We start from the raw sequence: 24972 nt of genomic DNA, 5'->3' as shown, positions 1-24972 counted from the left end.
GCAGGAAACGTTCCATCACCGAACGCTCCTCTGAAGAGGATGCTGGCGTACACAGGCTGCTTCAGCCGCATGGCCACCATCAAAGACATCCACCTGTACCTGTCTCAGCGTCTCCGCATCAAGGAGGAGGACATGAGGCTGTGGCTCTACAACAGTGAGGTAGGACATGAGGTTGTATCTATACAACAGTGAGGTAGGACATGAGGTTGTGGCTCTCGGTTGTTCTGCTCTGTCTCCCCTTTGGTGTTTGATTGTGTTTCTGACACCTGCCCACCTCACAATAAAAACATTTCATGGTCGAAACAATAAATAATACTTTTCAGAAAAGGTGATAGATTTTTTTTTTTTAAAACAGTTTGAGGGCAATAAAAAATGGCCTTTGCTAATTTAATCATAATACATTTGAGAATATATACTACCAAAGCACACTATCAGCTGGAGAGCCTTCAAGTGTGCTCCTGCAGTACAATCTAATCTGAAGGTCCAGTCTTCAAACAGCTTTCTGTGTTAACGTCCAATTTCGTAACCTTCATATTTTTTGTATTTACAGATTTCTAAACTGATTTAACACTGCACAGAAAAAGGACCTTATTGTTCATTTGTACAAGTAGCTCATTATGATCCAGTTATATTTCTTTGTGACAGCGCAGTCTAGTGCCCACAGTAAAGGAGGACGTGAGGTGACGTAGTTGTAGAGTCACAAAGTCAGCACTGGGAGGAGGTGGGGGTGGATGGATGGTTCAGTCACACACTGACCCCCGGGCTGTCCTTGAAATTTAACAAGCTGTTTTTGTGCCTGAGCCTCCAGTCTACCTCTGATGTATTTCATGTTGCTGGTAGGAGACACTGATTTAGTGAAATCTCATCTGAGTTGTCTTCATTGACTCCTAAGAAGGTGAACACAACCATGCAGTGCTGCTTTTAAAATGAACTGATGCAGAAGAAAGATTCATTTTTCCTAATAAATGAAAAGTTATTAAAATAAATCTTTTCTGTAGAACTACCTCACTCTCCTGGACGATGAAGATCACACACTGGAGAGCCTGAAGATCCACGATGACCAGCAGCTGGTTATTGAGGGTATGAGAGGCTTCCATCACGTCACCAGCAGATATGTTCAGTGAGAACAGGCCGTTGTGAATAACAGTGCATGATGGTGAAAACACGTCTCTTTCTGCTGCTCCAGTCAGGAACAAAGACATGAGCTGGCCCGAGGAAATGTCCTTCATCGCCAACAGCAGCAAGATGGACAGACACAAAGGTGAGGTCACATGGTCTGACTGGAGGATCGGGGAAGTCTTACAAACACAAACAGCATCTGAAGGAGAACCTTTCCATCAAATCACATTTACTCGTGATAGTATATAGTGGGAGGAAATAAAAGACAAAGAATCAGAGTACATAATAAATACACAAACATAATAACATAATAAAGTGTTTTATTGAGGGCCGGAGTGGTGTTGAGAGGGAGGAGAGTCCTGAACACACTGGGCCACTTCATTCATGAAGACTGTGTCTGTCCTCCTGTTTTATGCACATTTTTAATTTGCCATATTTGCAATTTCCACAAAATTAGGACAGAAATCTCATCGCTATGCACAGTCGTGCTGCTAAATGTTAGATGTTTTTTTTGTTTGTTGATGAAGTAATGAATCAGCTGTAAGCTTTGGCAGAAAGTAATCTCCTTTTTAATTTGGAACATGTAGCTTCGTAGAATCAGCAGCGTAATGTGTGCAGACACTGTCTGTGAATCAAGATAGTGGCTGCCACTTTGTTTTGCTTTTGCATTTACTGACTTTAGACACAACTACCAACTTTTTGTTGTTGTTTGCAATTGGGAGGGAGGAGTCGCACACTTATGTTTTCCTTCACAACGGGAAATGAATTGAAAATAAATAGGAAAAACAAAAGATAGATCTATTGACAGGGTTCATAAAAGGAGAATATAATACATTTTCTATGGTATGCTGGAGGGTGGGGGGGCACGGGGCACGACCCCCTCTGAAGAGCTACAACCATTAATAGAATAGAATTGATGAACCTGCAGACAGATGTTAGATAAATGAAATGTAAATGTAGATGTTGCCCTGTAGATTTACATGAAGGATTTTCCTTTCCCTGTTCGGTTTGTCCCCAGTTTGTACCTTTCATATGTAACCATCGCTTTCCAGTTACAGAGCGACACGTTCTTAAATATAAGTATACGGTGATAAACTACATCCTCAACTTGTTCCCTTAAAAGTACTGCAAAGGCTGCAAATGATATATGTGTCTAATATTTATATATTAATGAACCCAATATAATGTAATATTTATTATTAATTATATTTTTTTGTACGACTGTTCCTCTCCACTTTTTAATGGTTTTGTATAAAACTGCATATTAATGTCCTCACAAGCTACCATCACAGGAAATAGATGTTTTTCATGTGCAACATGTTTTCATCCAGTTATTAAGCAACTTTTAAGGATTTTAAAGAAATTAATAGATTTATCTTTCAGGAAAAGCAGATGCTTAACTCTGTCTGTCTTGCAGTATTTTTTTCTTGTATTCAAGTCACATACTACTGAACTTTGACCTCATCTCTGTCTCTAATGTACAATATTTATCAGTATTTTTGTATGTTCTCATATATGTATTAGTAAAAGATGATAAGATCATAAGTGCTGATGAGTAAAGAACATTTGTTGGGGTCATGTTTTTTAATTTTTTAAATGATCCAGTATGTCGTTGTTCTTATCCCAGTTCCCACAGAGAAAGGAGCCACTGGCCTCAGTAACCTTGGCAACACCTGCTTCATGAACTCCAGCATTCAGTGTGTGAGCAACACCAAGCCTCTCACCGACTACTTCATCTCAGGGCGACACTTCTACGAGCTCAACAGGTGGCGTTTTAGGTGCACCCTCAGGTCTGTTTCCTCCGTCCTCCCGGAGCTCATCATTTTAACTGCCCTGTGTCGGTGCGTTGACAGAATCAACCCCATTGGGATGCGAGGTCACATGGCCAAGTGTTACGGTGACCTGGTGATGGAGCTCTGGAGCGGGACGCAGAAGAACGTGGCTCCCCTCAAACTCAGGGTGAGCTCTTCCATCTCACGTGTTCGTGGCTCCACCACTCTTCACGTCTGCAGGCTGCTGTATTCGCTTGCTGTGTCTGAACTTGTTAACAGGCAAATAAATTGTTTTTTTTAAAAAGCATTTAAAAGTTCTATTGAAATGAAGTTTATGATGTCGCTGCTTCCTCTGTAGTGGACGATAGCGAAGTACGCTCCGCGCTTCAATGGCTTCCAGCAGCAGGACTCCCAGGAGCTGTTGGCCTTCCTGCTGGACGGCCTGCACGAAGACCTGAACCGGGTCCACGAGAAGCCCTACGTGGAGCTGAAGGACAGCGACGGCCGGCCCGACTGGGAAGTGGCATCTGAGGTCAGAGGTCACACTGCTGCTCCTATACCATAAAATGAAATGAACACTGTATACCTCATTCCCAGACTGTTTTGTTTCAAACTACGAGCTCCCCGCAGGTCCTGCTGGCGGAGATCTGACAGTGGTGAGAGCAGACAGATGATTTGTGTCAAAATGTGTTGGTTTGTGAACGTCATGAATCCTCCAGTATCGATTGGAACGCTGGTCAGTGATGAGTGCAACTCTCGCTGAACTCTCGCTGACTGAAAAAAAAACATTCAGTGCAAAATAAACGCTCAGCACAGAACGTTGCGATGTCAGTATTCATTATAAGGGCCCGAGCACTGATGGTGCGAAAGCCCTATTGTTAGCCAAGGAATTATTTTTCTTTTCGGTCCTTGTTCTTACAAATGAACTGCCTTTTTGGAGGCTTTCTCATTAAAAAATTCATGAAAGTTTTTACACACAACAAAAAATTTCGTATTCTCGTGGAGTCGCAAGTGGGCATGGCCAAATGGCTCGCTAGCGCCCCCTAAAGAGATGCTCCGGTGGCTACATTTACGTACATGTACGAAATTCGGTGGAAAAGTTACATTGCACCATTACGTCAACTCAACAAGAAGTCCACCATTTTGAATTTAGTCGCCATTTTTGGTGATTAGCACATGTTGTACTTTGTCGAACTCCTCCTACAGATATTGTCAGACCAACTTGAAATTGAGTCAGTTCATGCTTCACATGGTTGGGAGGAAAAGTTGTCAAAAGAATTTGTTTTCGGCGATGGCTGTGCCAGTGGCGTGGCGGCCATTTTGAGCGTCTCGTCATGAAACTACAAGTGACTGTAACTTTTATGTACATATTCCGACCTTCTCCAAACATTACATCTTTGATAGTAGCCCCGCCCTGAAGACACCAGTATGGTAATATTTGCTCAAAGTCGTAGCGCCCCCTGGTGGCAAGTGGAATTGACACTTTTCATACTTTCACATGCTACGTTGAGCTGGTTGATCACATGAACCTAAAGTCGGGTCAGAATAGTGTAAACATGTGTTTGATGATATATTGAGAATTTCGTTCAAATTTGTCAAAGAGCATCGCCGTGGCGATGCAGAAAAGTTTGATGTTTCGCCGTGACAGGAAGTTGATTTTTAAGGTCAAAGGACGCTTGAAACCTCATGAAAAGTGGCATATACATCCGGCATGGTGAGACAATACATCTGATATGTGTTTTGCAAGTGGGCGTGGTCAAACGGCTCGCTAGCACCCCCTACACTGCAGCCCCGGCAGCTAGTTTCACCTACATGCACCAAATTCGTTGGACAGGTGTATCACACCCAGACATACAAAAAAGCCATTCTAGCTGAACGTTTTTGTCACTGCACTTAAAAACAAAGTTAATTTTATGAAAAACAATACTTGATTAAATCTCATATAACAGCAAAGATTATAATTGCTAAGTCTCAGTTGTTTAAAGCACTGTGTTGTCCTCTACAACAATCAGTTTCTGTTGTCATGGTAGCTGAAGCAGTATTGTTGCAGTATTCACGTTTGGCATTATCACAAATGGCAAAATTATTAATGTGAATGTGAAAAGTCTCCAGACGGATGCTGAGATGTGAACGGACCTCCTTCCTGACTGGAACAAGGATGAGTGGTGTGTGATCTCACCGCTGTGTGTGTGTGTGTGTGTGTGTGTGCTCTCTCCACCGTGAAGGCGTGGGAGAACCACCTGCGCAGGAACCGCTCCATCGTGGTGGATCTGTTCCACGGTCAGCTCAAGTCCCAGGTGAAGTGTAAGACCTGCGGCCACATTAGCGCTCGCTTTGACCCCTTCAACTTCCTGTCGCTGCCGCTGCCCATGGACAGCTCCATGCATCTGGAGATCACCGGTGAGCCGGCCAGGCTGAAGAGTCTTTACATGAACACATACACACACGAACACACCAAGCTGACGAGTGTGTTGTTGTTGTTGTTGTTGTTGTGTGTCTGCAGTCATCAAGCTGGATGGCTCCACGCCGGTGCGCTACGGCCTGCGGCTGAACATGGACGAGAAGTACACGGGGCTGAAGAAGCAGCTGAGTGAACTGTGCAGCTTGAAGCCCGACCAGATCCTACTGGCTGAGGTCCACACCTCCAACATCAAGGTACTGACCCGGTTCGCCGGTCTCACAGACCGACAGGTCCGCTGCTTCTCAACAACAGGTTGTTAACTTCGGTGTTGTTCAGACTTCAGATGCTGCAGGTGAACAAACACTGAGCACTTCATCTAGTTTTAATTTTATTTGACTTCTCACCTTAAAATTTCATTGCACTGAAATTTGTTTTCTTCTTGAAAAGTGGGTCATCAACAAATATTTGTATCCTAGTTGTTGTTGATTAAATGAAGTCTGATGTGTTGGTCGGTTACTTCCTGATTGTTTGGGAAATTGTCACAATGAGATTTAAGAAGGGACACTTTTTTCTGTTAAAAAAAATCATGCATTTTCTACTAATCCCGCGCTTTTTAACACTTGTCTCATCAGTTACTGACCACCATGTACACAATGCATCACAACAAACGTCAGCGTAGCTTATAGAATAGATGCTTGTGTGTCCAATAAGTCGAAGGTGAGAACTGTAAACTGATCCTCAGGTACCGTCTGCCATGTTTGAGCTCCTTTTTATTTCTGGTTGTGCTACAAATGTTTTTCATCTCCATGACGTGGAAGCCGTTCCTCAGCTGCCGTCTGATGTCTCATCTTGTGTTCAGAACTTCCCTCAGGACAACCAGAAGGTCCGTCTGTCTGTCAACGGCTTCCTGTGTGCGTTCGAGGTCCCGGTGCCGGGTTCACCGACATCGGTGAGCTCGCCCACTCTGACAGGTGAGCCCGTCCGTCTCCTGATTCTCTGTCCATCCGTCGGAGGGTCCACACCCGTCCTTCGTCTCCTCTCCTGATGGAACTTTCTCCTCTCCTTCATCAGACGTCACCCCTGTAGCCAACGGCGTAGCTGCTAACGGTTACCTGGGCAACAAGCCCCTCCTCATCCCGAACGGTGGGCCCAGCACCGTGGTGCCCTGCAGCCCAGAGACGCCTCTGGCCAATGGGGTTGCCAACGGACACATCACACCGGTGCAGGAGAGCCCCTTCATCGGATACATCATCGCCATGCACAGGAAGATGGTGAGCGCTCAGAAAGCAGTCTGGTGGTGGTGGTCTCCGCTGCCTTCCCTCTGTGGAGGATCGGCTACAGCTGCTGATGTCTCCTCCGCCTGTGTGTCCCATCAGATGCGAACGGAGTTGTACTTCCTGTCATCTCAGAAGAACCGGCCCAGTCTGTTCGGCATGCCGCTCATCGTCCCCTGCACCGTCCACACCAGTAAGAAGGACCTGTACGACGCCGTCTGGATCCAAGTGTCCCGCCTGGCCAGCCCGCTGCCCCCCCAGGAGGCCAGCAACCACGCCCAGGACTGGTAGGCTTCCTCTCCACACAGCAGCTGCTGTCGGCTCTCTGGACGTCTGGTGTTGTGAAACACCGGATCCACAAGTCATTCACACATTCCAAGCAATGTTCATACATTAAATATCAAATCAAATGTTGGCACAAACACATTTCTGAATGAGTAAAGTAACACATGTAACACCTGTCACCTGATTGGGATCGACCTGAGCCGCCCCGGGCAGCCTCCTAAAGCCTGATCCATGTCACACCTGAGAGAAGAACACTTCTGACACCCAGCAATGGGAGATAGGGAAGTTTAAACGATGATGTCCACACCCAAGTGATGGTGGATGGTTGTGTTGGTGGTTGTGTGTTGATGGTTGATGGTTGTGTGTTGATGGTTGTGTGTTGATGGTTGATGGTTGTGTGTTGATGGTTGATGGTTGTGTGTTGATGGTTGTGTGTTGATGGTTGATGGTTGTGTGTTGATGGTTGATGTTTGTGTGTTGATGGTTGTGTGTTGATGGTGGATGGTTGTGTGTTGATGGTTGATGGTTGTGTGTTGATGTTTGTGTTGATGGTTGATGTTTGTGTGTTGATGGTTGTGTTGATGGTTGATGGTTGTGTGTTGATGTTTGTGTGTTGATGGTGGATGGTTGTGTGTTGATGGTTGAGTGTTGATGGTTGATGTTTGCGTGTTGATGTTTGTGTGTTGATGGTTGATGGTTGTGTTGATGGTTGATGTTTGTGTGTTGATGGTTGATGGTTGTGTTGATGGTTGATGTTTGTGTGTTGATGGTTAATGGTTGTGTGTTGATGGTTGATGGTTGTGTGTTGATGTTTGTGTTGATGGTGGATGGTTGTGTTGATGTTTGTGTGTTTATGGTTGTGTGTTGATGGTTGATGGTTGTGTGTTGATGGTTGATGGTTGTGTTGATGGTTGATGGTTGTGTGTTGATGGTTGTGTGTTGATGGTTTATGGTTGTGTTGATGGTTGATGGTTGTGTTGATGGTTGTGTGTTGATGTTTGTGTGTTGATGGTTGTGTGTTGATGGTTGATGGTTGTGTGTTGATGTTTGTGTGTTGATGGTGGATGGTTGTGTGTTGATGGTTGTGTGCTGATGTTTGTGTGTTGATGGTTGATGGTTGTGTGTTGATGGTTGATGTTTGTGTGTTGATGGTGGATGGTTGTGTGTTGATGGTTGCGTGTTGATGTTTGTGTGTTGATGGTTGTGTGTTGATGTTTGTGTGTTGATGGTTGTGTGTTGATGGTTGATGGTTGTGTGTTGATGTTTGTGTGTTGATGGTGGATGGTTGTGTGTTGATGGTTGATGGTTTTGTGCTGATGTTTGTGTGTTGATGGTTGTGTGTTGATGGTTGTGTTGATGTTTGTGTGTTGATGGTGGATGGTTGTGTGTTGATGGTTGATGTTTGTGTGTTGATGGTTGATGGTTGTGTGTTGATGGTGGATGGTTGTGTGTTGATGGTTGATGGTTGTGTTGATGTTTGTGTGTTGATGGTTGATGGTTGTGTTGATGGTTGATGGTTGTGTGTTGATGGTTGAGTGTTGATGGTTGATGTTTGCGTGTTGATGTTTGTGTGTTGATGGTTGATGGTTGTGTTGATGGTTGATGTTTGTGTGTTGATGGTTGATGGTTGTGTTGATGGTTGATGTTTGTGTGTTGATGGTTAATGGTTGTGTGTTGATGGTTGATGGTTGTGTGTTGATGTTTGTGTTGATGGTGGATGGTTGTGTTGATGTTTGTGTGTTTATGGTTGTGTGTTGATGGTTGATGGTTGTGTGTTGATGGTTGATGGTTGTGTTGATGGTTGATGGTTGTGTGTTGATGGTTGTGTGTTGATGGTTTATGGTTGTGTTGATGGTTGATGGTTGTGTTGATGGTTGTGTGTTGATGTTTGTGTGTTGATGGTTGTGTGTTGATGTTTGTGTGTTGATGGTGGATGGTTGTGTGTTGATGGTTGTGTGCTGATGTTTGTGTGTTGATGGTTGATGGTTGTGTGTTGATGGTTGATGTTTGTGTGTTGATGGTGGATGGTTGTGTGTTGATGGTTGCGTGTTGATGTTTGTGTGTTGATGGTTGTGTGTTGATGTTTGTGTGTTGATGGTTGTGTGTTGATGGTTGATGGTTGTGTGTTGATGTTTGTGTGTTGATGGTGGATGGTTGTGTGTTGATGGTTGATGGTTGTGTGCTGATGTTTGTGTGTTGATGGTTGTGTGTTGATGGTTGTGTTGATGTTTGTGTGTTGATGGTGGATGGTTGTGTGTTGATGGTTGATGTTTGTGTGTTGATGGTTGTGTGTTGATGGTGGATGGTTGTGTTGATGGTTGATGGTTGTGTTGATGTTTGTGTGTTGATGGTTGATGGTTGTGTTGATGGTTGATGGTTGCGTGTTGATGGTTGATGTTTGCGTGTTGATGTTTGTGTTGATGGTTGTGTGTTGATGGTTGATGTTTGTGTGTTGATGGTTGTGTGTTGATGGTTGTATGTTGCTGGTTGATAGTTGTGTGTTGATGGTTGTGTGTTGATGGTTGTGTGTTGATGGTTGATGTTGATGGTTTTGTGTTGCTGTTGATGTTTGTGTGTTGATGGTTGTGTGTTGATGGTTCTGTGTTGCTGGTTGATGATTGTGTTGATGGTTGTGGGTTGATGGTTGTGTGTTGCTGGTTGATAGTTGTGTGCTGATGGTTGATGTTTGTGTGTTGATGGTTGTGTGTTGATGGTTTATGGTTGTGTTGATGGTTGATGGTTGTGTTGATGGTTGTGTGTTGATGTTTGTGTGTTGATGGTTGTGTGTTGATGTTTGTGTGTTGATGGTGGATGGTTGTGTGTTGATGGTTGTGTGCTGATGTTTGTGTGTTGATGGTTGATGGTTGTGTGTTGATGGTTGATGTTTGTGTGTTGATGGTGGATGGTTGTGTGTTGATGGTTGCGTGTTGATGTTTGTGTGTTGATGGTTGTGTGTTGATGTTTGTGTGTTGATGGTTGTGTGTTGATGGTGGATGGTTGTGTGTTGATGGTTGATGGTTGTGTGCTGATGTTTGTGTGTTGATGGTTGTGTGTTGATGGTTGTGTTGATGTTTGTGTGTTGATGGTGGATGGTTGTGTGTTGATGGTTGATGTTTGTGTGTTGATGGTTGATGGTTGTGTGTTGATGGTGGATGGTTGTGTTGATGGTTGATGGTTGTGTTGATGTTTGTGTGTTGATGGTTGATGGTTGTGTTGATGGTTGATGGTTGCGTGTTGATGGTTGTGTGTTGATGGTTGATGTTTGCGTGTTGATGTTTGTGTTGATGGTTGTGTGTTGATGGTTGATGTTTGTGTGTTGATGGTTGTGTGTTGATGGTTGTATGTTGCTGGTTGATAGTTGTGTGTTGATGGTTGTGTGTTGATGGTTGATGTTGATGGTTTTGTGTTGCTGTTGATGTTTGTGTGTTGATGGTTGTGTGTTGATGGTTCTGTGTTGCTGGTTGATGATTGTGTTGATGGTTGTGGGTTGATGGTTGTGTGTTGCTGGTTGATAGTTGTGTGCTGATGGTTGATGTTTGTGTGTTGATGGTTGTGGGTTGATGGTTGTGTGTTGCTGGTTGATAGTTGTGTGTTGATGGTTGTGGGTTGATGTCTGTGTGTTGATGATTGATGGTTATGTGTTGATGTTTGTGTGTTGATGGTTGATGTTGATGGTTGTGTTGCTGGTTGATGGTTGTGTGTTGATGGTTGTGTGTTGATGGTTGATGGTTGTGTTGATGTTTGTGTTGATGGTTGTGTTGATGGTTGATGTTTGCGTGTTGATGGTTGTGTTTTGATGGTTGATGTTTGTGTGTTGATGGTTGTGTGTTGATGGTTCTGTGTTGCTGGTTGATGATTGTGTGTTTATGTTTGTGTGTTGCTTGTTGATAGTTGTGTTGATGGTTGATGTTTGTGTGTTGCTGGTTGATAGTTGTGTGTTGATGGTTGATGGTTATGTGTTGATGTTTGTGTGTTGATGGTTGATAGTTGTGTATTGATGGTTGATGTTGATGGTTGTGTTGCTGGTTGATGATTGTGTGTTGATGGTTGTGTGTTGATGGTTGATGGTTGTGTTGATGTTTGTGTGTTGATGGTTGTGTTGATGGTTGATGGTTGTGTGTTGATGATTGTGTTGATGGTTGTGGGTTGATGGTTGTGTGTTGCTGGTTGATAGTTGTGTGCTGATGGTTGATGTTTGTGTGTTGATGGTTGTGTGTTGATGGTTTATGGTTGTGTTGATGGTTGATGGTTGTGTTGATGGTTGTGTGTTGATGTTTGTGTGTTGATGGTTGTGTGTTGATGTTTGTGTGTTGATGGTGGATGGTTGTGTGTTGATGGTTGTGTGCTGATGTTTGTGTGTTGATGGTTGATGGTTGTGTGTTGATGGTTGATGTTTGTGTGTTGATGGTGGATGGTTGTGTGTTGATGGTTGCGTGTTGATGTTTGTGTGTTGATGGTTGTGTGTTGATGTTTGTGTGTTGATGGTTGTGTGTTGATGGTTGATGGTTGTGTGTTGATGTTTGTGTGTTGATGGTGGATGGTTGTGTGTTGATGGTTGATGGTTGTGTGCTGATGTTTGTGTGTTGATGGTTGTGTGTTGATGGTTGTGTTGATGTTTGTGTGTTGATGGTGGATGGTTGTGTGTTGATGGTTGATGTTTGTGTGTTGATGGTTGATGGTTGTGTGTTGATGGTGGATGGTTGTGTTGATGGTTGATGGTTGTGTTGATGTTTGTGTGTTGATGGTTGATGGTTGTGTTGATGGTTGATGGTTGCGTGTTGATGGTTGTGTGTTGATGGTTGATGTTTGCGTGTTGATGTTTGTGTTGATGGTTGTGTGTTGATGGTTGATGTTTGTGTGTTGATGGTTGTGTGTTGATGGTTGTATGTTGCTGGTTGATAGTTGTGTGTTGATGGTTGTGTGTTGATGGTTGTGTGTTGATGGTTGATGTTGATGGTTTTGTGTTGATGGTTGATGGTTGTGTGTTGATGGTTGTATGTTGCTGGTTGATAGTTGTGTGTTGATGGTTGTGTGTTGATGGTTCTGTGTTGCTGGTTGATGATTGTGTTGATGGTTGTGGGTTGATGGTTGTGTGTTGCTGGTTGATAGTTGTGTGCTGATGGTTGATGTTTGTGTGTTGATGGTTGTGGGTTGATGGTTGTGTGTTGCTGGTTGATAGTTGTGTGTTGATGGTTGTGGGTTGATGTCTGTGTGTTGATGATTGATGGTTATGTGTTGATGTTTGTGTGTTGATGGTTGATGTTGATGGTTGTGTTGCTGGTTGATGGTTGTGTGTTGATGGTTGTGTGTTGATGGTTGATGGTTGTGTTGATGTTTGTGTGTTGATGGTTGTGTTGATGGTTGATGTTTGCGTGTTGATGGTTGTGTTTTGATGGTTGATGTTTGTGTGTTGATGGTTGTGTGTTGATGGTTCTGTGTTGCTGGTTGATGATTGTGTGTTTATGTTTGTGTGTTGCTTGTTGATAGTTGTGTTGATGGTTGATGTTTGTGTGTTGCTGGTTGATAGTTGTGTGTTGATGGTTGATGGTTATGTGTTGATGTTTGTGTGTTGATGGTTGATAGTTGTGTATTGATGGTTGATGTTGATGGTTGTGTTGCTGGTTGATGATTGTGTGTTGATGGTTGTGTGTTGATGGTTGATGGTTGTGTTGATGTTTGTGTGTTGATGGTTGTGTTGATGGTTGATGGTTGTGTGTTGATGGTGGATGGTTGTGTGTTGATGGTTGATGGTTGTGTTGATGTTTGTGTGTTGATGGTTGATGGTTGTGTTGATGGTTGATGGTTGTGTGTTGATGGTTGAGTGTTGATGGTTGATGTTTGCGTGTTGATGTTTGTGTGTTGATGGTTGATGGTTGTGTTGATGGTTGATGTTTGTGTGTTGATGGTTGATGGTTGTGTTGATGGTTGATGTTTGTGTGTTGATGGTTAATGGTTGTGTGTTGATGGTTGATGGTTGTGTGTTGATGTTTGTGTTGATGGTGGATGGTTGTGTTGATGTTTGTGTGTTTATGGTTGTGTGTTGATGGTTGATGGTTGTGTGTTGATGGTTGATGGTTGTGTTGATGGTTGATGGTTGTGTTGATGGTTGTGTGTTGATGGTTTATGGTTGTGTTGATGGTTGATGGTTGTGTTGATGGTTGTGTGTTGATGTTTGTGTGTTGATGGTTGTGTGTTGATGTTTGTGTGTTGATGGTGGATGGTTGTGTGTTGATGGTTGTGTGCTGATGTTTGTGTGTTGATGGTTGATGGTTGTGTGTTGATGGTTGATGTTTGTGTGTTGATGGTGGATGGTTGTGTGTTGATGGTTGCGTGTTGATGTTTGTGTGTTGATGGTTGTGTGTTGATGTTTGTGTGTTGATGGTTGTGTGTTGATGGTTGTGTGTTGATGTTTGTGTGTTGATGGTGGATGGTTGTGTGTTGATGGTTGATGGTTGTGTGCTGATGTTTGTGTGTTGATGGTTGTGTGTTGATGGTTGTGTTGATGTTTGTGTGTTGATGGTGGATGGTTGTGTGTTGATGGTTGATGTTTGTGTGTTGATGGTTGATGGTTGTGTGTTGATGGTGGATGGTTGTGTTGATGGTTGATGGTTGTGTTGATGTTTGTGTGTTGATGGTTGATGGTTGTGTTGATGGTTGATGTTTGCGTGTTGATGTTTGTGTTGATGGTTGTGTGTTGATGGTTGTGTGTTGATGGTTGTATGTTGCTGGTTGATAGTTGTGTGTTGATGGTTGTGTGTTGATGGTTGTGTGTTGATGGTTGATGTTGATGGTTTTGTGTTGCTGTTGATGTTTGTGTGTTGATGGTTGTGTGTTGATGGTTCTGTGTTGCTGGTTGATGATTGTGTTGATGGTTGTGGGTTGATGGTTGTGTGTTGCTGGTTGATAGTTGTGTGCTGATGGTTGATGTTTGTGTGTTGATGGTTGTGGGTTGATGGTTGTGTGTTGCTGGTTGATAGTTGTGTGTTGATGGTTGTGGGTTGATGTCTGTGTGTTGATGATTGATGGTTATGTGTTGATGTTTGTGTGTTGATGGTTGATGTTGATGGTTGTGTTGCTGGTTGATGGTTGTGTGTTGATGGTTGTGTGTTGATGGTTGATGGTTGTGTTGATGTTTGTGTGTTGATGGTTGTGTTGATGGTTGATGTTTGCGTGTTGATGGTTGTGTTTTGATGGTTGATGTTTGTGTGTTGATGGTTGTGTGTTGATGGTTCTGTGTTGCTGGTTGATGATTGTGTGTTTATGTTTGTGTGTTGCTTGTTGATAGTTGTGTTGATGGTTGATGTTTGTGTGTTGCTGGTTGATAGTTGTGTGTTGATGGTTGATGGTTATGTGTTGATGTTTGTGTGTTGATGGTTGATAGTTGTGTATTGATGGTTGATGTTGATGGTTGTGTTGCTGGTTGATGATTGTGTGTTGATGGTTGTGTGTTGATGGTTGATGGTTGTGTTGATGTTTGTGTGTTGATGGTTGTGTTGATGGTTGATGGTTGTGTGTTGATGGTGGATGGTTGTGTGTTGATGGTTGATGGTTGTGTTGATGTTTGTGTGTTGATGGTTGATGGTTGTGTTGATGGTTGATGGTTGTGTGTTGATGGTTGATGTTTGCGTGTTGATGTTTGTGTGTTGATGGTTGATGGTTGTGTTGATGGTTGATGTTTGTGTGTTGATGGTTGATGGTTGTGTTGATGGTTGATGTTTGTGTGTTGATGGTTAATGGTTGTGTGTTGATGGTTGATGGTTGTGTGTTGATGTTTGTGTTGATGGTGGATGGTTGTGTTGATGTTTGTGTGTTTATGGTTGTGTGTTGATGGTTGATGGTTGTGTGTTGATGGTTGATGGTTGTGTTGATGGTTGATGGTTGTGTTGATGGTTGTGTGTTGATGGTTTATGGTTGTGTTGATGGTTGATGGTTGTGTTGATGGTTGTGTGTTGATGTTTGTGTGTTGATGGTTGTGTGTTGATGTTTGTGTGTTGATGGTGGATGGTTGTGTGTTGATGGTTGTGTGCTGATGTTTGTGTGTTGATGGTTGATGGTTGTGTGTTGATGGTTGATGTTTGTGTGTTGATGGTGGATGGTTGTGTGTTGATGGTTGCGTGTTGATGTTTGTGTGTTGATGGTTGTGTGTTGATGTTTGTGTGTTGATGGTTGTGTGTTGATGGTTGATGGTTGTGTGTTGATGTTTGTGTGTTGATGGTGGATGGTTGTGTGTTGATGGTTGATGGTTGTGTGCTGATGTTTGTGTGTTGATGGTTGTGTGTTGATGGTTGTGTTGATGTTTGTGTGTTGATGGTGGATGGTTGTGTGTTGATGGTTGATGTTTGTGTGTTGATGGTTGATGGTTGTGTGTTGATGGTGGATGGTTGTGTTGATGGTTGATGGTTGTGTTGATGTTTGTGTGTTGATGGTTGATGGTTGTGTTGATGGTTGATGGTTGCGTGTTGATGGTTGATGTTTGCGTGTTGATGTTTGTGTTGATGGTTGTGTGTTGATGGTTGTGTGTTGATGGTTGTATGTTGCTGGTTGATAGTTGTGTGTTGATGGTTGTGTGTTGATGGTTGTGTGTTGATGGTTGATGTTGATGGTTTTGTGTTGCTGTTGATGTTTGTGTGTTGATGGTTGTGTGTTGATGGTTCTGTGTTGCTGGTTGATGATTGTGTTGATGGTTGTGGGTTGATGGTTGTGTGTTGCTGGTTGATAGTTGTGTGCTGATGGTTGATGTTTGTGTGTTGATGGTTGTGGGTTGATGGTTGTGTGTTGCTGGTTGATAGTTGTGTGTTGATGGTTGTGGGTTGATGTCTGTGTGTTGATGATTGATGGTTATGTGTTGATGTTTGTGTGTTGATGGTTGATGTTGATGGTTGTGTTGCTGGTTGATGGTTGTGTGTTGATGGTTGTGTGTTGATGGTTGATGGTTGTGTTGATGGTTGTGTGTTGATGGTTGTGTTGATGGTTGATGTTTGCGTGTTGATGGTTGTGTTTTGATGGTTGATGTTTGTGTGTTGATGGTTGTGTGTTGATGGTTCTGTGTTGCTGGTTGATGATTGTGTGTTTATGTTTGTGTGTTGCTTGTTGATAGTTGTGTTGATGGTTGATGTTTGTGTGTTGCTGGTTGATAGTTGTGTGTTGATGGTTGATGGTTATGTGTTGATGTTTGTGTGTTGATGGTTGATAGTTGTGTATTGATGGTTGATGTTGATGGTTGTGTTGCTGGTTGATGATTGTGTGTTGATGGTTGTGTGTTGATGGTTGATGGTTGTGTTGATGTTTGTGTGTTGATGGTTGTGTTGATGGTTGATGGTTGTGTGTTGATGGTGGATGGTTGTGTTGATGGTTGATGGTTGTGTTGATGTTTGTGTGTTGATGGTTGATGGTTGTGTTGATGGTTGATGGTTGTGTGTTGATGGTTGAGTGTTGATGGTTGATGTTTGCGTGTTGATGTTTGTGTGTTGATGGTTGATGGTTGTGTTGATGGTTGATGTTTGTGTGTTGATGGTTGATGGTTGTGTTGATGGTTGATGTTTGTGTGTTGATGGTTAATGGTTGTGTGTTGATGGTTGATGGTTGTGTGTTGATGTTTGTGTTGATGGTGGATGGTTGTGTTGATGTTTGTGTGTTTATGGTTGTGTGTTGATGGTTGATGGTTGTGTGTTGATGGTTGATGGTTGTGTTGATGGTTGATGGTTGTGTTGATGGTTGTGTGTTGATGGTTTATGGTTGTGTTGATGGTTGATGGTTGTGTTGATGGTTGTGTGTTGATGTTTGTGTGTTGATGGTTGTGTGTTGATGTTTGTGTGTTGATGGTGGATGGTTGTGTGTTGATGGTTGTGTGCTGATGTTTGTGTGTTGATGGTTGATGGTTGTGTGTTGATGGTTGATGTTTGTGTGTTGATGGTGGATGGTTGTGTGTTGATGGTTGCGTGTTGATGTTTGTGTGTTGATGGTTGTGTGTTGATGTTTGTGTGTTGATGGTTGTGTGTTGTTGGTTGATGGTTGTGTGTTGATGTTTGTGTGTTGATGGTGGATGGTTGTGTGTTGATGGTTGATGGTTGTGTGCTGATGTTTGTGTGTTGATGGTTGTGTGTTGATGGTTGTGTTGATGTTTGTGTGTTGATGGTGGATGGTTGTGTGTTGATGGTTGATGTTTGTGTGTTGATGGTTGATGGTTGTGTGTTGATGGTGGATGGTTGTGTTGATGGTTGATGGTTGTGTTGATGTTTGTGTGTTGATGGTTGATGGTTGTGTTGATGGTTGATGGTTGCGTGTTGATGGTTGATGTTTGCGTGTTGATGTTTGTGTTGATGGTTGTGTGTTGATGGTTGTGTGTTGATGGTTGTATGTTGCTGGTTGATAGTTGTGTGTTGATGGTTGTGTGTTGATGGTTGTGTGTTGATGGTTGATGTTGATGGTTTTGTGTTGCTGTTGATGTTTGTGTGTTGATGGTTGTGTGTTGATGGTTCTGTGTTGCTGGTTGATGATTGTGTTGATGGTTGTGGGTTGATGGTTGTGTGTTGCTGGTTGATAGTTGTGTGCTGATGGTTGATGTTTGTGTGTTGATGGTTGTGGGTTGATGGTTGTGTGTTGCTGGTTGATAGTTGTGTGTTGATGGTTGTGGGTTGATGTCTGTGTGTTGATGATTGATGGTTATGTGTTGATGTTTGTGTGTTGATGGTTGATGTTGATGGTTGTGTTGCTGATTGATGGTTGTGTGTTGATGGTTGTGTGTTGATGGTTGATGGTTGTGTTGATGTTTGTGTGTTGATGGTTGTGTTGATGGTTGATGTTTGCGTGTTGATGGTTGTGTTTTGATGGTTGATGTTTGTGTGTTGATGGTTGTGTGTTGATGGTTCTGTGTTGCTGGTTGATGATTGTGTGTTTATGTTTGTGTGTTGCTTGTTGATAGTTGTGTTGATGGTTGATGTTTGTGTGTTGCTGGTTGATAGTTGTGTGTTGATGGTTGATGGTTATGTGTTGATGTTTGTGTGTTGATGGTTGATAGTTGTGTATTGATGGTTGATGTTGATGGTTGTGTTGCTGGTTGATGATTGTGTGTTGATGGTTGTGTGTTGATGGTTGATGGTTGTGTTGATGTTTGTGTGTTGATGGTTGTGTTGATGGTTGATGGTTGTGTGTTGATGATTGTGTTGATGGTTGTGGGTTGATGGTTGTGTGTTGCTGGTTGATAGTTGTGTGCTGATGGTTGATGTTTGTGTGTTGATGGTTGTGTGTTGATGGTTTATGGTTGTGTTGATGGTTGATGGTTGTGTTGATGTTTGTGTGTTGATGTTTGTGTGTTGATGGTTGTGTGTTGATGTTTGTGTGTTGATGGTGGATGGTTGTGTGTTGATGGTTGTGTGCTGATGTTTGTGTGTTGATGGTTGATGGTTGTGTGTTGATGGTTGATGTTTGTGTGTTGATGGTGGATGGTTGTGTGTTGATGGTTGCGTGTTGATGTTTGTGTGTTGATGGTTGTGTGTTGATGTTTGTGTGTTGATGGTTGTGTGTTGATGGTTGATGGTTGTGTGTTGATGTTTGTGTGTTGATGGTGGATGGTTGTGTGTTGATGGTTGATGGTTGTGTGCTGATGTTTGTGTGTTGATGGTTGTGTGTTGATGGTTGTGTTGATGTTTGTGTGTTGATGGTGGATGGTTGTGTGTTGATGGTTGATGTTTGTGTGTTGATGGTTGATGGTTGTGTGTTGATGGTGGATGGTTGTGTTGATGGTTGATGGTTGTGTTGATGTTTGTGTGTTGATGGTTGATGGTTGTGTTGATGGTTGATGGTTGCGTGTTGATGGTTGTGTGTTGATGGTTGATGTTTGCGTGTTGATGTTTGTGTTGATGGTTGTGTGTTGATGGTTGATGTTTGTGTGTTGATGGTTGTGTGTTGATGGTTGTATGTTGCTGGTTGATAGTTGTGTGTTGATGGTTGTGTGTTGATGGTTGTGTGTTGATGGTTGATGTTGATGGTTTTGTGTTGCTGTTGATGTTTGTGTGTTGATGGTTGTGTGTTGATGGTTCTGTGTTGCTGGTTGATGATTGTGTTGATGGTTGTGGGTTGATGGTTGTGTGTTGCTGGTTGATAGTTGTGTGCTGATGGTTGATGTTTGTGTGTTGATGGTTGTGGGTTGATGGTTGTGTGTTGCTGGTTGATAGTTGTGTGTTGATGGTTGTGGGTTGATGTCTGTGTGTTGATGATTGATGGTTATGTGTTGATGTTTGTGTGTTGATGGTTGATGTTGATGGTTGTGTTGCTGGTTGATGGTTGTGTGTTGATGGTTGATGGTTGTGTTGATGTTTGTGTGTTGATGGTTGTGTTGATGGTTGATGTTTGCGTGTTGATGGTTGTGTTTTGATGGTTGATGTTTGTGTGTTGATGGTTGTGTGTTGATGGTTCTGTGTTGCTGGTTGATGATTGTGTGTTTATGTTTGTGTGTTGCTTGTTGATAGTTGTGTTGATGGTTGATGTTTGTGTGTTGCTGGTTGATAGTTGTGTGTTGATGGTTGATGGTTATGTGTTGATGTTTGTGTGTTGATGGTTGATAGTTGTGTATTGATGGTTGATGTTGATGGTTGTGTTGCTGGTTGATGATTGTGTGTTGATGGTTGTGTGTTGATGGTTGATGGTTGTGTTGATGTTTGTGTGTTGATGGTTGTGTTGATGGTTGATGGTTGTGTGTTGATGATGGTGGATGGTTGTGTGTTGATGGTTGATGGTTGTGTATTGATGGTTGATGTTGATGGTTGTGTTGCTGGTTGATGATTGTGTGTTGATGGTTGTGTGTTGATGGTTGATGGTTGTGTTGATGTTTGTGTGTTGATGGTTGTGTGTTGATGTTTGTGTGTTGATGGTGGATGGTTGTGTGTTGATGGTTGTGTGCTGATGTTTGTGTGTTGATGGTTGATGGTTGTGTGTTGATGGTTGATGTTTGTGTGTTGATGGTGGATGGTTGTGTGTTGATGGTTGCGTGTTGATGTTTGTGTGTTGATGGTTGTGTGTTGATGTTTGTGTGTTGATGGTTGTGTGTTGTTGGTTGATGGTTGTGTGTTGATGTTTGTGTGTTGATGGTGGATGGTTGTGTGTTGATGGTTGATGGTTGTGTGCTGATGTTTGTGTGTTGATGGTTGTGTGTTGATGGTTGTGTTGATGTTTGTGTGTTGATGGTGGATGGTTGTGTGTTGATGGTTGATGTTTGTGTGTTGATGGTTGATGGTTGTGTGTTGATGGTGGATGGTTGTGTTGATGGTTGATGGTTGTGTTGATGTTTGTGTGTTGATGGTTGATGGTTGTGTTGATGGTTGATGGTTGCGTGTTGATGGTTGATGTTTGCGTGTTGATGTTTGTGTTGATGGTTGTGTGTTGATGGTTGTGTGTTGATGGTTGTATGTTGCTGGTTGATAGTTGTGTGTTGATGGTTGTGTGTTGATGGTTGTGTGTTGATGGTTGATGTTGATGGTTTTGTGTTGCTGTTGATGTTTGTGTGTTGATGGTTGTGTGTTGATGGTTCTGTGTTGCTGGTTGATGATTGTGTTGATGGTTGTGGGTTGATGGTTGTGTGTTGCTGGTTGATAGTTGTGTGCTGATGGTTGATGTTTGTGTGTTGATGGTTGTGGGTTGATGGTTGTGTGTTGCTGGTTGATAGTTGTGTGTTGATGGTTGTGGGTTGATGTCTGTGTGTTGATGATTGATGGTTATGTGTTGATGTTTGTGTGTTGATGGTTGATGTTGATGGTTGTGTTGCTGATTGATGGTTGTGTGTTGATGGTTGTGTGTTGATGGTTGATGGTTGTGTTGATGTTTGTGTGTTGATGGTTGTGTTGATGGTTGATGTTTGCGTGTTGATGGTTGTGTTTTGATGGTTGATGTTTGTGTGTTGATGGTTGTGTGTTGATGGTTCTGTGTTGCTGGTTGATGATTGTGTGTTTATGTTTGTGTGTTGCTTGTTGATAGTTGTGTTGATGGTTGATGTTTGTGTGTTGCTGGTTGATAGTTGTGTGTTGATGGTTGATGGTTATGTGTTGATGTTTGTGTGTTGATGGTTGATAGTTGTGTATTGATGGTTGATGTTGATGGTTGTGTTGCTGGTTGATGATTGTGTGTTGATGGTTGTGTGTTGATGGTTGATGGTTGTGTTGATGTTTGTGTGTTGATGGTTGTGTTGATGGTTGATGGTTGTGTGTTGATGATTGTGTTGATGGTTGTGGGTTGATGGTTGTGTGTTGCTGGTTGATAGTTGTGTGCTGATGGTTGATGTTTGTGTGTTGATGGTTGTGTGTTGATGGTTTATGGTTGTGTTGATGGTTGATGGTTGTGTTGATGTTTGTGTGTTGATGTTTGTGTGTTGATGGTTGTGTGTTGATGTTTGTGTGTTGATGGTGGATGGTTGTGTGTTGATGGTTGTGTGCTGATGTTTGTGTGTTGATGGTTGATGGTTGTGTGTTGATGGTTGATGTTTGTGTGTTGATGGTGGATGGTTGTGTGTTGATGGTTGCGTGTTGATGTTTGTGTGTTGATGGTTGTGTGTTGATGTTTGTGTGTTGATGGTTGTGTGTTGATGGTTGATGGTTGTGTGTTGATGTTTGTGTGTTGATGGTGGATGGTTGTGTGTTGATGGTTGATGGTTGTGTGCTGATGTTTGTGTGTTGATGGTTGTGTGTTGATGGTTGTGTTGATGTTTGTGTGTTGATGGTGGATGGTTGTGTGTTGATGGTTGATGTTTGTGTGTTGATGGTTGATGGTTGTGTGTTGATGGTGGATGGTTGTGTTGATGGTTGATGGTTGTGTTGATGTTTGTGTGTTGATGGTTGATGGTTGTGTTGATGGTTGATGGTTGCGTGTTGATGGTTGTGTGTTGATGGTTGATGTTTGCGTGTTGATGTTTGTGTTGATGGTTGTGTGTTGATGGTTGATGTTTGTGTGTTGATGGTTGTGTGTTGATGGTTGTATGTTGCTGGTTGATAGTTGTGTGTTGATGGTTGTGTGTTGATGGTTGTGTGTTGATGGTTGATGTTGATGGTTTTGTGTTGCTGTTGATGTTTGTGTGTTGATGGTTGTGTGTTGATGGTTCTGTGTTGCTGGTTGATGATTGTGTTGATGGTTGTGGGTTGATGGTTGTGTGTTGCTGGTTGATAGTTGTGTGCTGATGGTTGATGTTTGTGTGTTGATGGTTGTGGGTTGATGGTTGTGTGTTGCTGGTTGATAGTTGTGTGTTGATGGTTGTGGGTTGATGTCTGTGTGTTGATGATTGATGGTTATGTGTTGATGTTTGTGTGTTGATGGTTGATGTTGATGGTTGTGTTGCTGGTTGATGGTTGTGTGTTGATGGTTGATGGTTGTGTTGATGTTTGTGTGTTGATGGTTGTGTTGATGGTTGATGTTTGCGTGTTGATGGTTGTGTTTTGATGGTTGATGTTTGTGTGTTGATGGTTGTGTGTTGATGGTTCTGTGTTGCTGGTTGATGATTGTGTGTTTATGTTTGTGTGTTGCTTGTTGATAGTTGTGTTGATGGTTGATGTTTGTGTGTTGCTGGTTGATAGTTGTGTGTTGATGGTTGATGGTTATGTGTTGATGTTTGTGTGTTGATGGTTGATAGTTGTGTATTGATGGTTGATGTTGATGGTTGTGTTGCTGGTTGATGATTGTGTGTTGATGGTTGTGTGTTGATGGTTGATGGTTGTGTTGATGTTTGTGTGTTGATGGTTGTGTTGATGGTTGATGGTTGTGTGTTGATGGTGGATGGTTGTGTGTTGATGGTTGATGGTTGTGTTGATGTTTGTGTGTTGATGGTTGATGGTTGTGTTGATGGTTGATGGTTGTGTGTTGATGGTTGAGTGTTGATGGTTGATGTTTGCGTGTTGATGTTTGTGTGTTGATGGTTGATGGTTGTGTTGATGGTTGATGTTTGTGTGTTGATGGTTGATGGTTGTGTTGATGGTTGATGTTTGTGTGTTGATGGTTAATGGTTGTGTGTTGATGGTTGATGGTTGTGTGTTGATGTTTGTGTTGATGGTGGATGGTTGTGTTGATGGTTGTGTGTTGATGGTTTATGGTTGTGTTGATGGTTGTGTGTTGATGTTTGTGTGTTGATGGTTGTGTGTTGATGTTTGTGTGTTGATGGTGGATGGTTGTGTGTTGATGGTTGTGTGCTGATGTTTGTGTGTTGATGGTTGATGGTTGTGTGTTGATGGTTGATGTTTGTGTGTTGATGGTGGATGGTTGTGTGTTGATGGTTGCGTGTTGATGTTTGTGTGTTGATGGTTGTGTGTTGATGTTTGTGTGTTGATGGTTGTGTGTTGATGGTTGATGGTTGTGTGTTGATGTTTGTGTGTTGATGGTGGATGGTTGTGTGTTGATGGTTGATGGTTGTGTGCTGATGTTTGTGTGTTGATGGTTGTGTGTTGATGGTTGTGTTGATGTTTGTGTGTTGATGGTGGATGGTTGTGTGTTGATGGTTGATGTTTGTGTGTTGATGGTTGATGGTTGTGTGTTGATGGTGGATGGTTGTGTTGATGGTTGATGGTTGTGTTGATGTTTGTGTGTTGATGGTTGATGGTTGTGTTGATGGTTGATGGTTGCGTGTTGATGGTTGATGTTTGCGTGTTGATGTTTGTGTTGATGGTTGTGTGTTGATGGTTGATGTTTGTGTGTTGATGGTTGTGTGTTGATGGTTGTATGTTGCTGGTTGATAGTTGTGTGTTGATGGTTGTGTGTTGATGGTTGTGTGTTGATGGTTGATGTTGATGGTTTTGTGTTGCTGTTGATGTTTGTGTGTTGATGGTTGTGTGTTGATGGTTCTGTGTTGCTGGTTGATGATTGTGTTGATGGTTGTGGGTTGATGGTTGTGTGTTGCTGGTTGATAGTTGTGTGCTGATGGTTGATGTTTGTGTGTTGATGGTTGTGTGTTGATGGTTTATGGTTGTGTTGATGGTTGATGGTTGTGTTGATGGTTGTGTGTAGATGTTTGTGTGTTGATGGTTGTGTGTTGATGTTTGTGTGTTGATGGTGGATGGTTGTGTGTTGATGGTTGTGTGCTGATGTTTGTGTGTTGATGGTTGATGGTTGTGTGTTGATGGTTGATGTTTGTGTGTTGATGGTGGATGGTTGTGTGTTGATGGTTGCGTGTTGATGTTTGTGTGTTGATGGTTGTGTTGATGTTTGTGTGTTGATGGTTGTGTGTTGATGGTTGATGGTTGTGTGTTGATGTTTGTGTGTTGATGGTGGATGGTTGTGTGTTGATGGTTGATGGTTGTGTGCTGATGTTTGTGTGTTGATGGTTGTGTGTTGATGGTTGTGTTGATGTTTGTGTGTTGATGGTGGATGGTTGTGTGTTGATGGTTGATGTTTGTGTGTTGATGGTTGATGGTTGTGTGTTGATGGTGGATGGTTGTGTTGATGGTTGATGGTTGTGTTGATGTTTGTGTGTTGATGGTTGATGGTTGTGTTGATGGTTGATGGTTGCGTGTTGATGGTTGTGTGTTGATGGTTGATGTTTGCGTGTTGATGTTTGTGTTGATGGTTGTGTGTTGATGGTTGATGTTTGTGTGTTGATGGTTGTGTGTTGATGGTTGTATGTTGCTGGTTGATAGTTGTGTGTTGATGGTTGTGGGTTGATGGTTGATGTTGATGGTTTTGTGTTGCTGTTGATGTTTGTGTGTTGATGGTTGTGTGTTGATGGTTCTGTGTTGCTGGTTGATGATTGTGTTGATGGTTGTGGGTTGATGGTTGTGTGTTGCTGGTTGATAGTTGTGTGCTGATGGTTGATGTTTGTGTGTTGATGGTTGTGGGTTGATGGTTGTGTGTTGCTGGTTGATAGTTGTGTGTTGATGGTTGTGGGTTGATGTCTGTGTGTTGATGATTGATGGTTATGTGTTGATGTTTGTGTGTTGATGGTTGATGTTGATGGTTGTGTTGCTGGTTGATGGTTGTGTGTTGATGGTTGTGTGTTGATGGTTGATGGTTGTGTTGATGTTTGTGTGTTGATGGTTGATGGTTATGTGTTGATGTTTGTGTGTTGATGGTTGATAGTTGTGTATTGATGGTTGATATTGATGGTTGTGTTGCTGGTTGATGATTGTGTATTGATGGTTGTGTGTTGATGGTTGAT

At 42.5% G+C, this 24972-nt stretch overlaps 1 protein-coding gene across 5 annotated transcripts in view; it reads left to right on the top strand.

Moving 5' to 3' along the window:
• usp32 (ubiquitin specific peptidase 32) overlaps positions 1 to 24972 on the top strand; it is a 100394-nt gene that overhangs the window by 57159 nt on the left and 18263 nt on the right. For 4 of the 5 annotated variants that reach the window (XM_069166494.1, XM_069166493.1, XM_069166496.1 and 1 more), the window contains exons 17-27: positions 5 to 159; positions 999 to 1080; positions 1187 to 1261; positions 2747 to 2885; positions 2973 to 3078; positions 3250 to 3423; positions 5117 to 5291; positions 5395 to 5546; positions 6152 to 6263; positions 6364 to 6563; positions 6669 to 6853. In XM_069166494.1, the coding sequence (XP_069022595.1) occupies positions 5 to 159; positions 999 to 1080; positions 1187 to 1261; positions 2747 to 2885; positions 2973 to 3078; positions 3250 to 3423; positions 5117 to 5291; positions 5395 to 5546; positions 6152 to 6263; positions 6364 to 6563; positions 6669 to 6853 (1555 nt within the window). Of the gene's footprint in view, position 1; positions 160 to 998; positions 1081 to 1186; positions 1262 to 2746; positions 2886 to 2972; positions 3079 to 3249; positions 3424 to 5116; positions 5292 to 5394; positions 5547 to 6151; positions 6264 to 6363; positions 6564 to 6668; positions 6854 to 24972 lie in introns of all 5 variants that reach the window. The other variant, XM_069166495.1, reaches the window with a different exon arrangement.

This window comes from Embiotoca jacksoni, unplaced genomic scaffold (assembly GCF_022577435.1).
Source record: "Embiotoca jacksoni isolate LCO1_2020_lvr unplaced genomic scaffold, fEmbJac1.0.p SCAF_39, whole genome shotgun sequence".
Lineage (NCBI taxonomy): Eukaryota > Metazoa > Chordata > Actinopteri > Embiotocidae > Embiotoca > Embiotoca jacksoni.
Note: the sequence above shows the minus strand (reverse complement) of the source record. Positions and strands in the feature narration are given on the sequence as shown.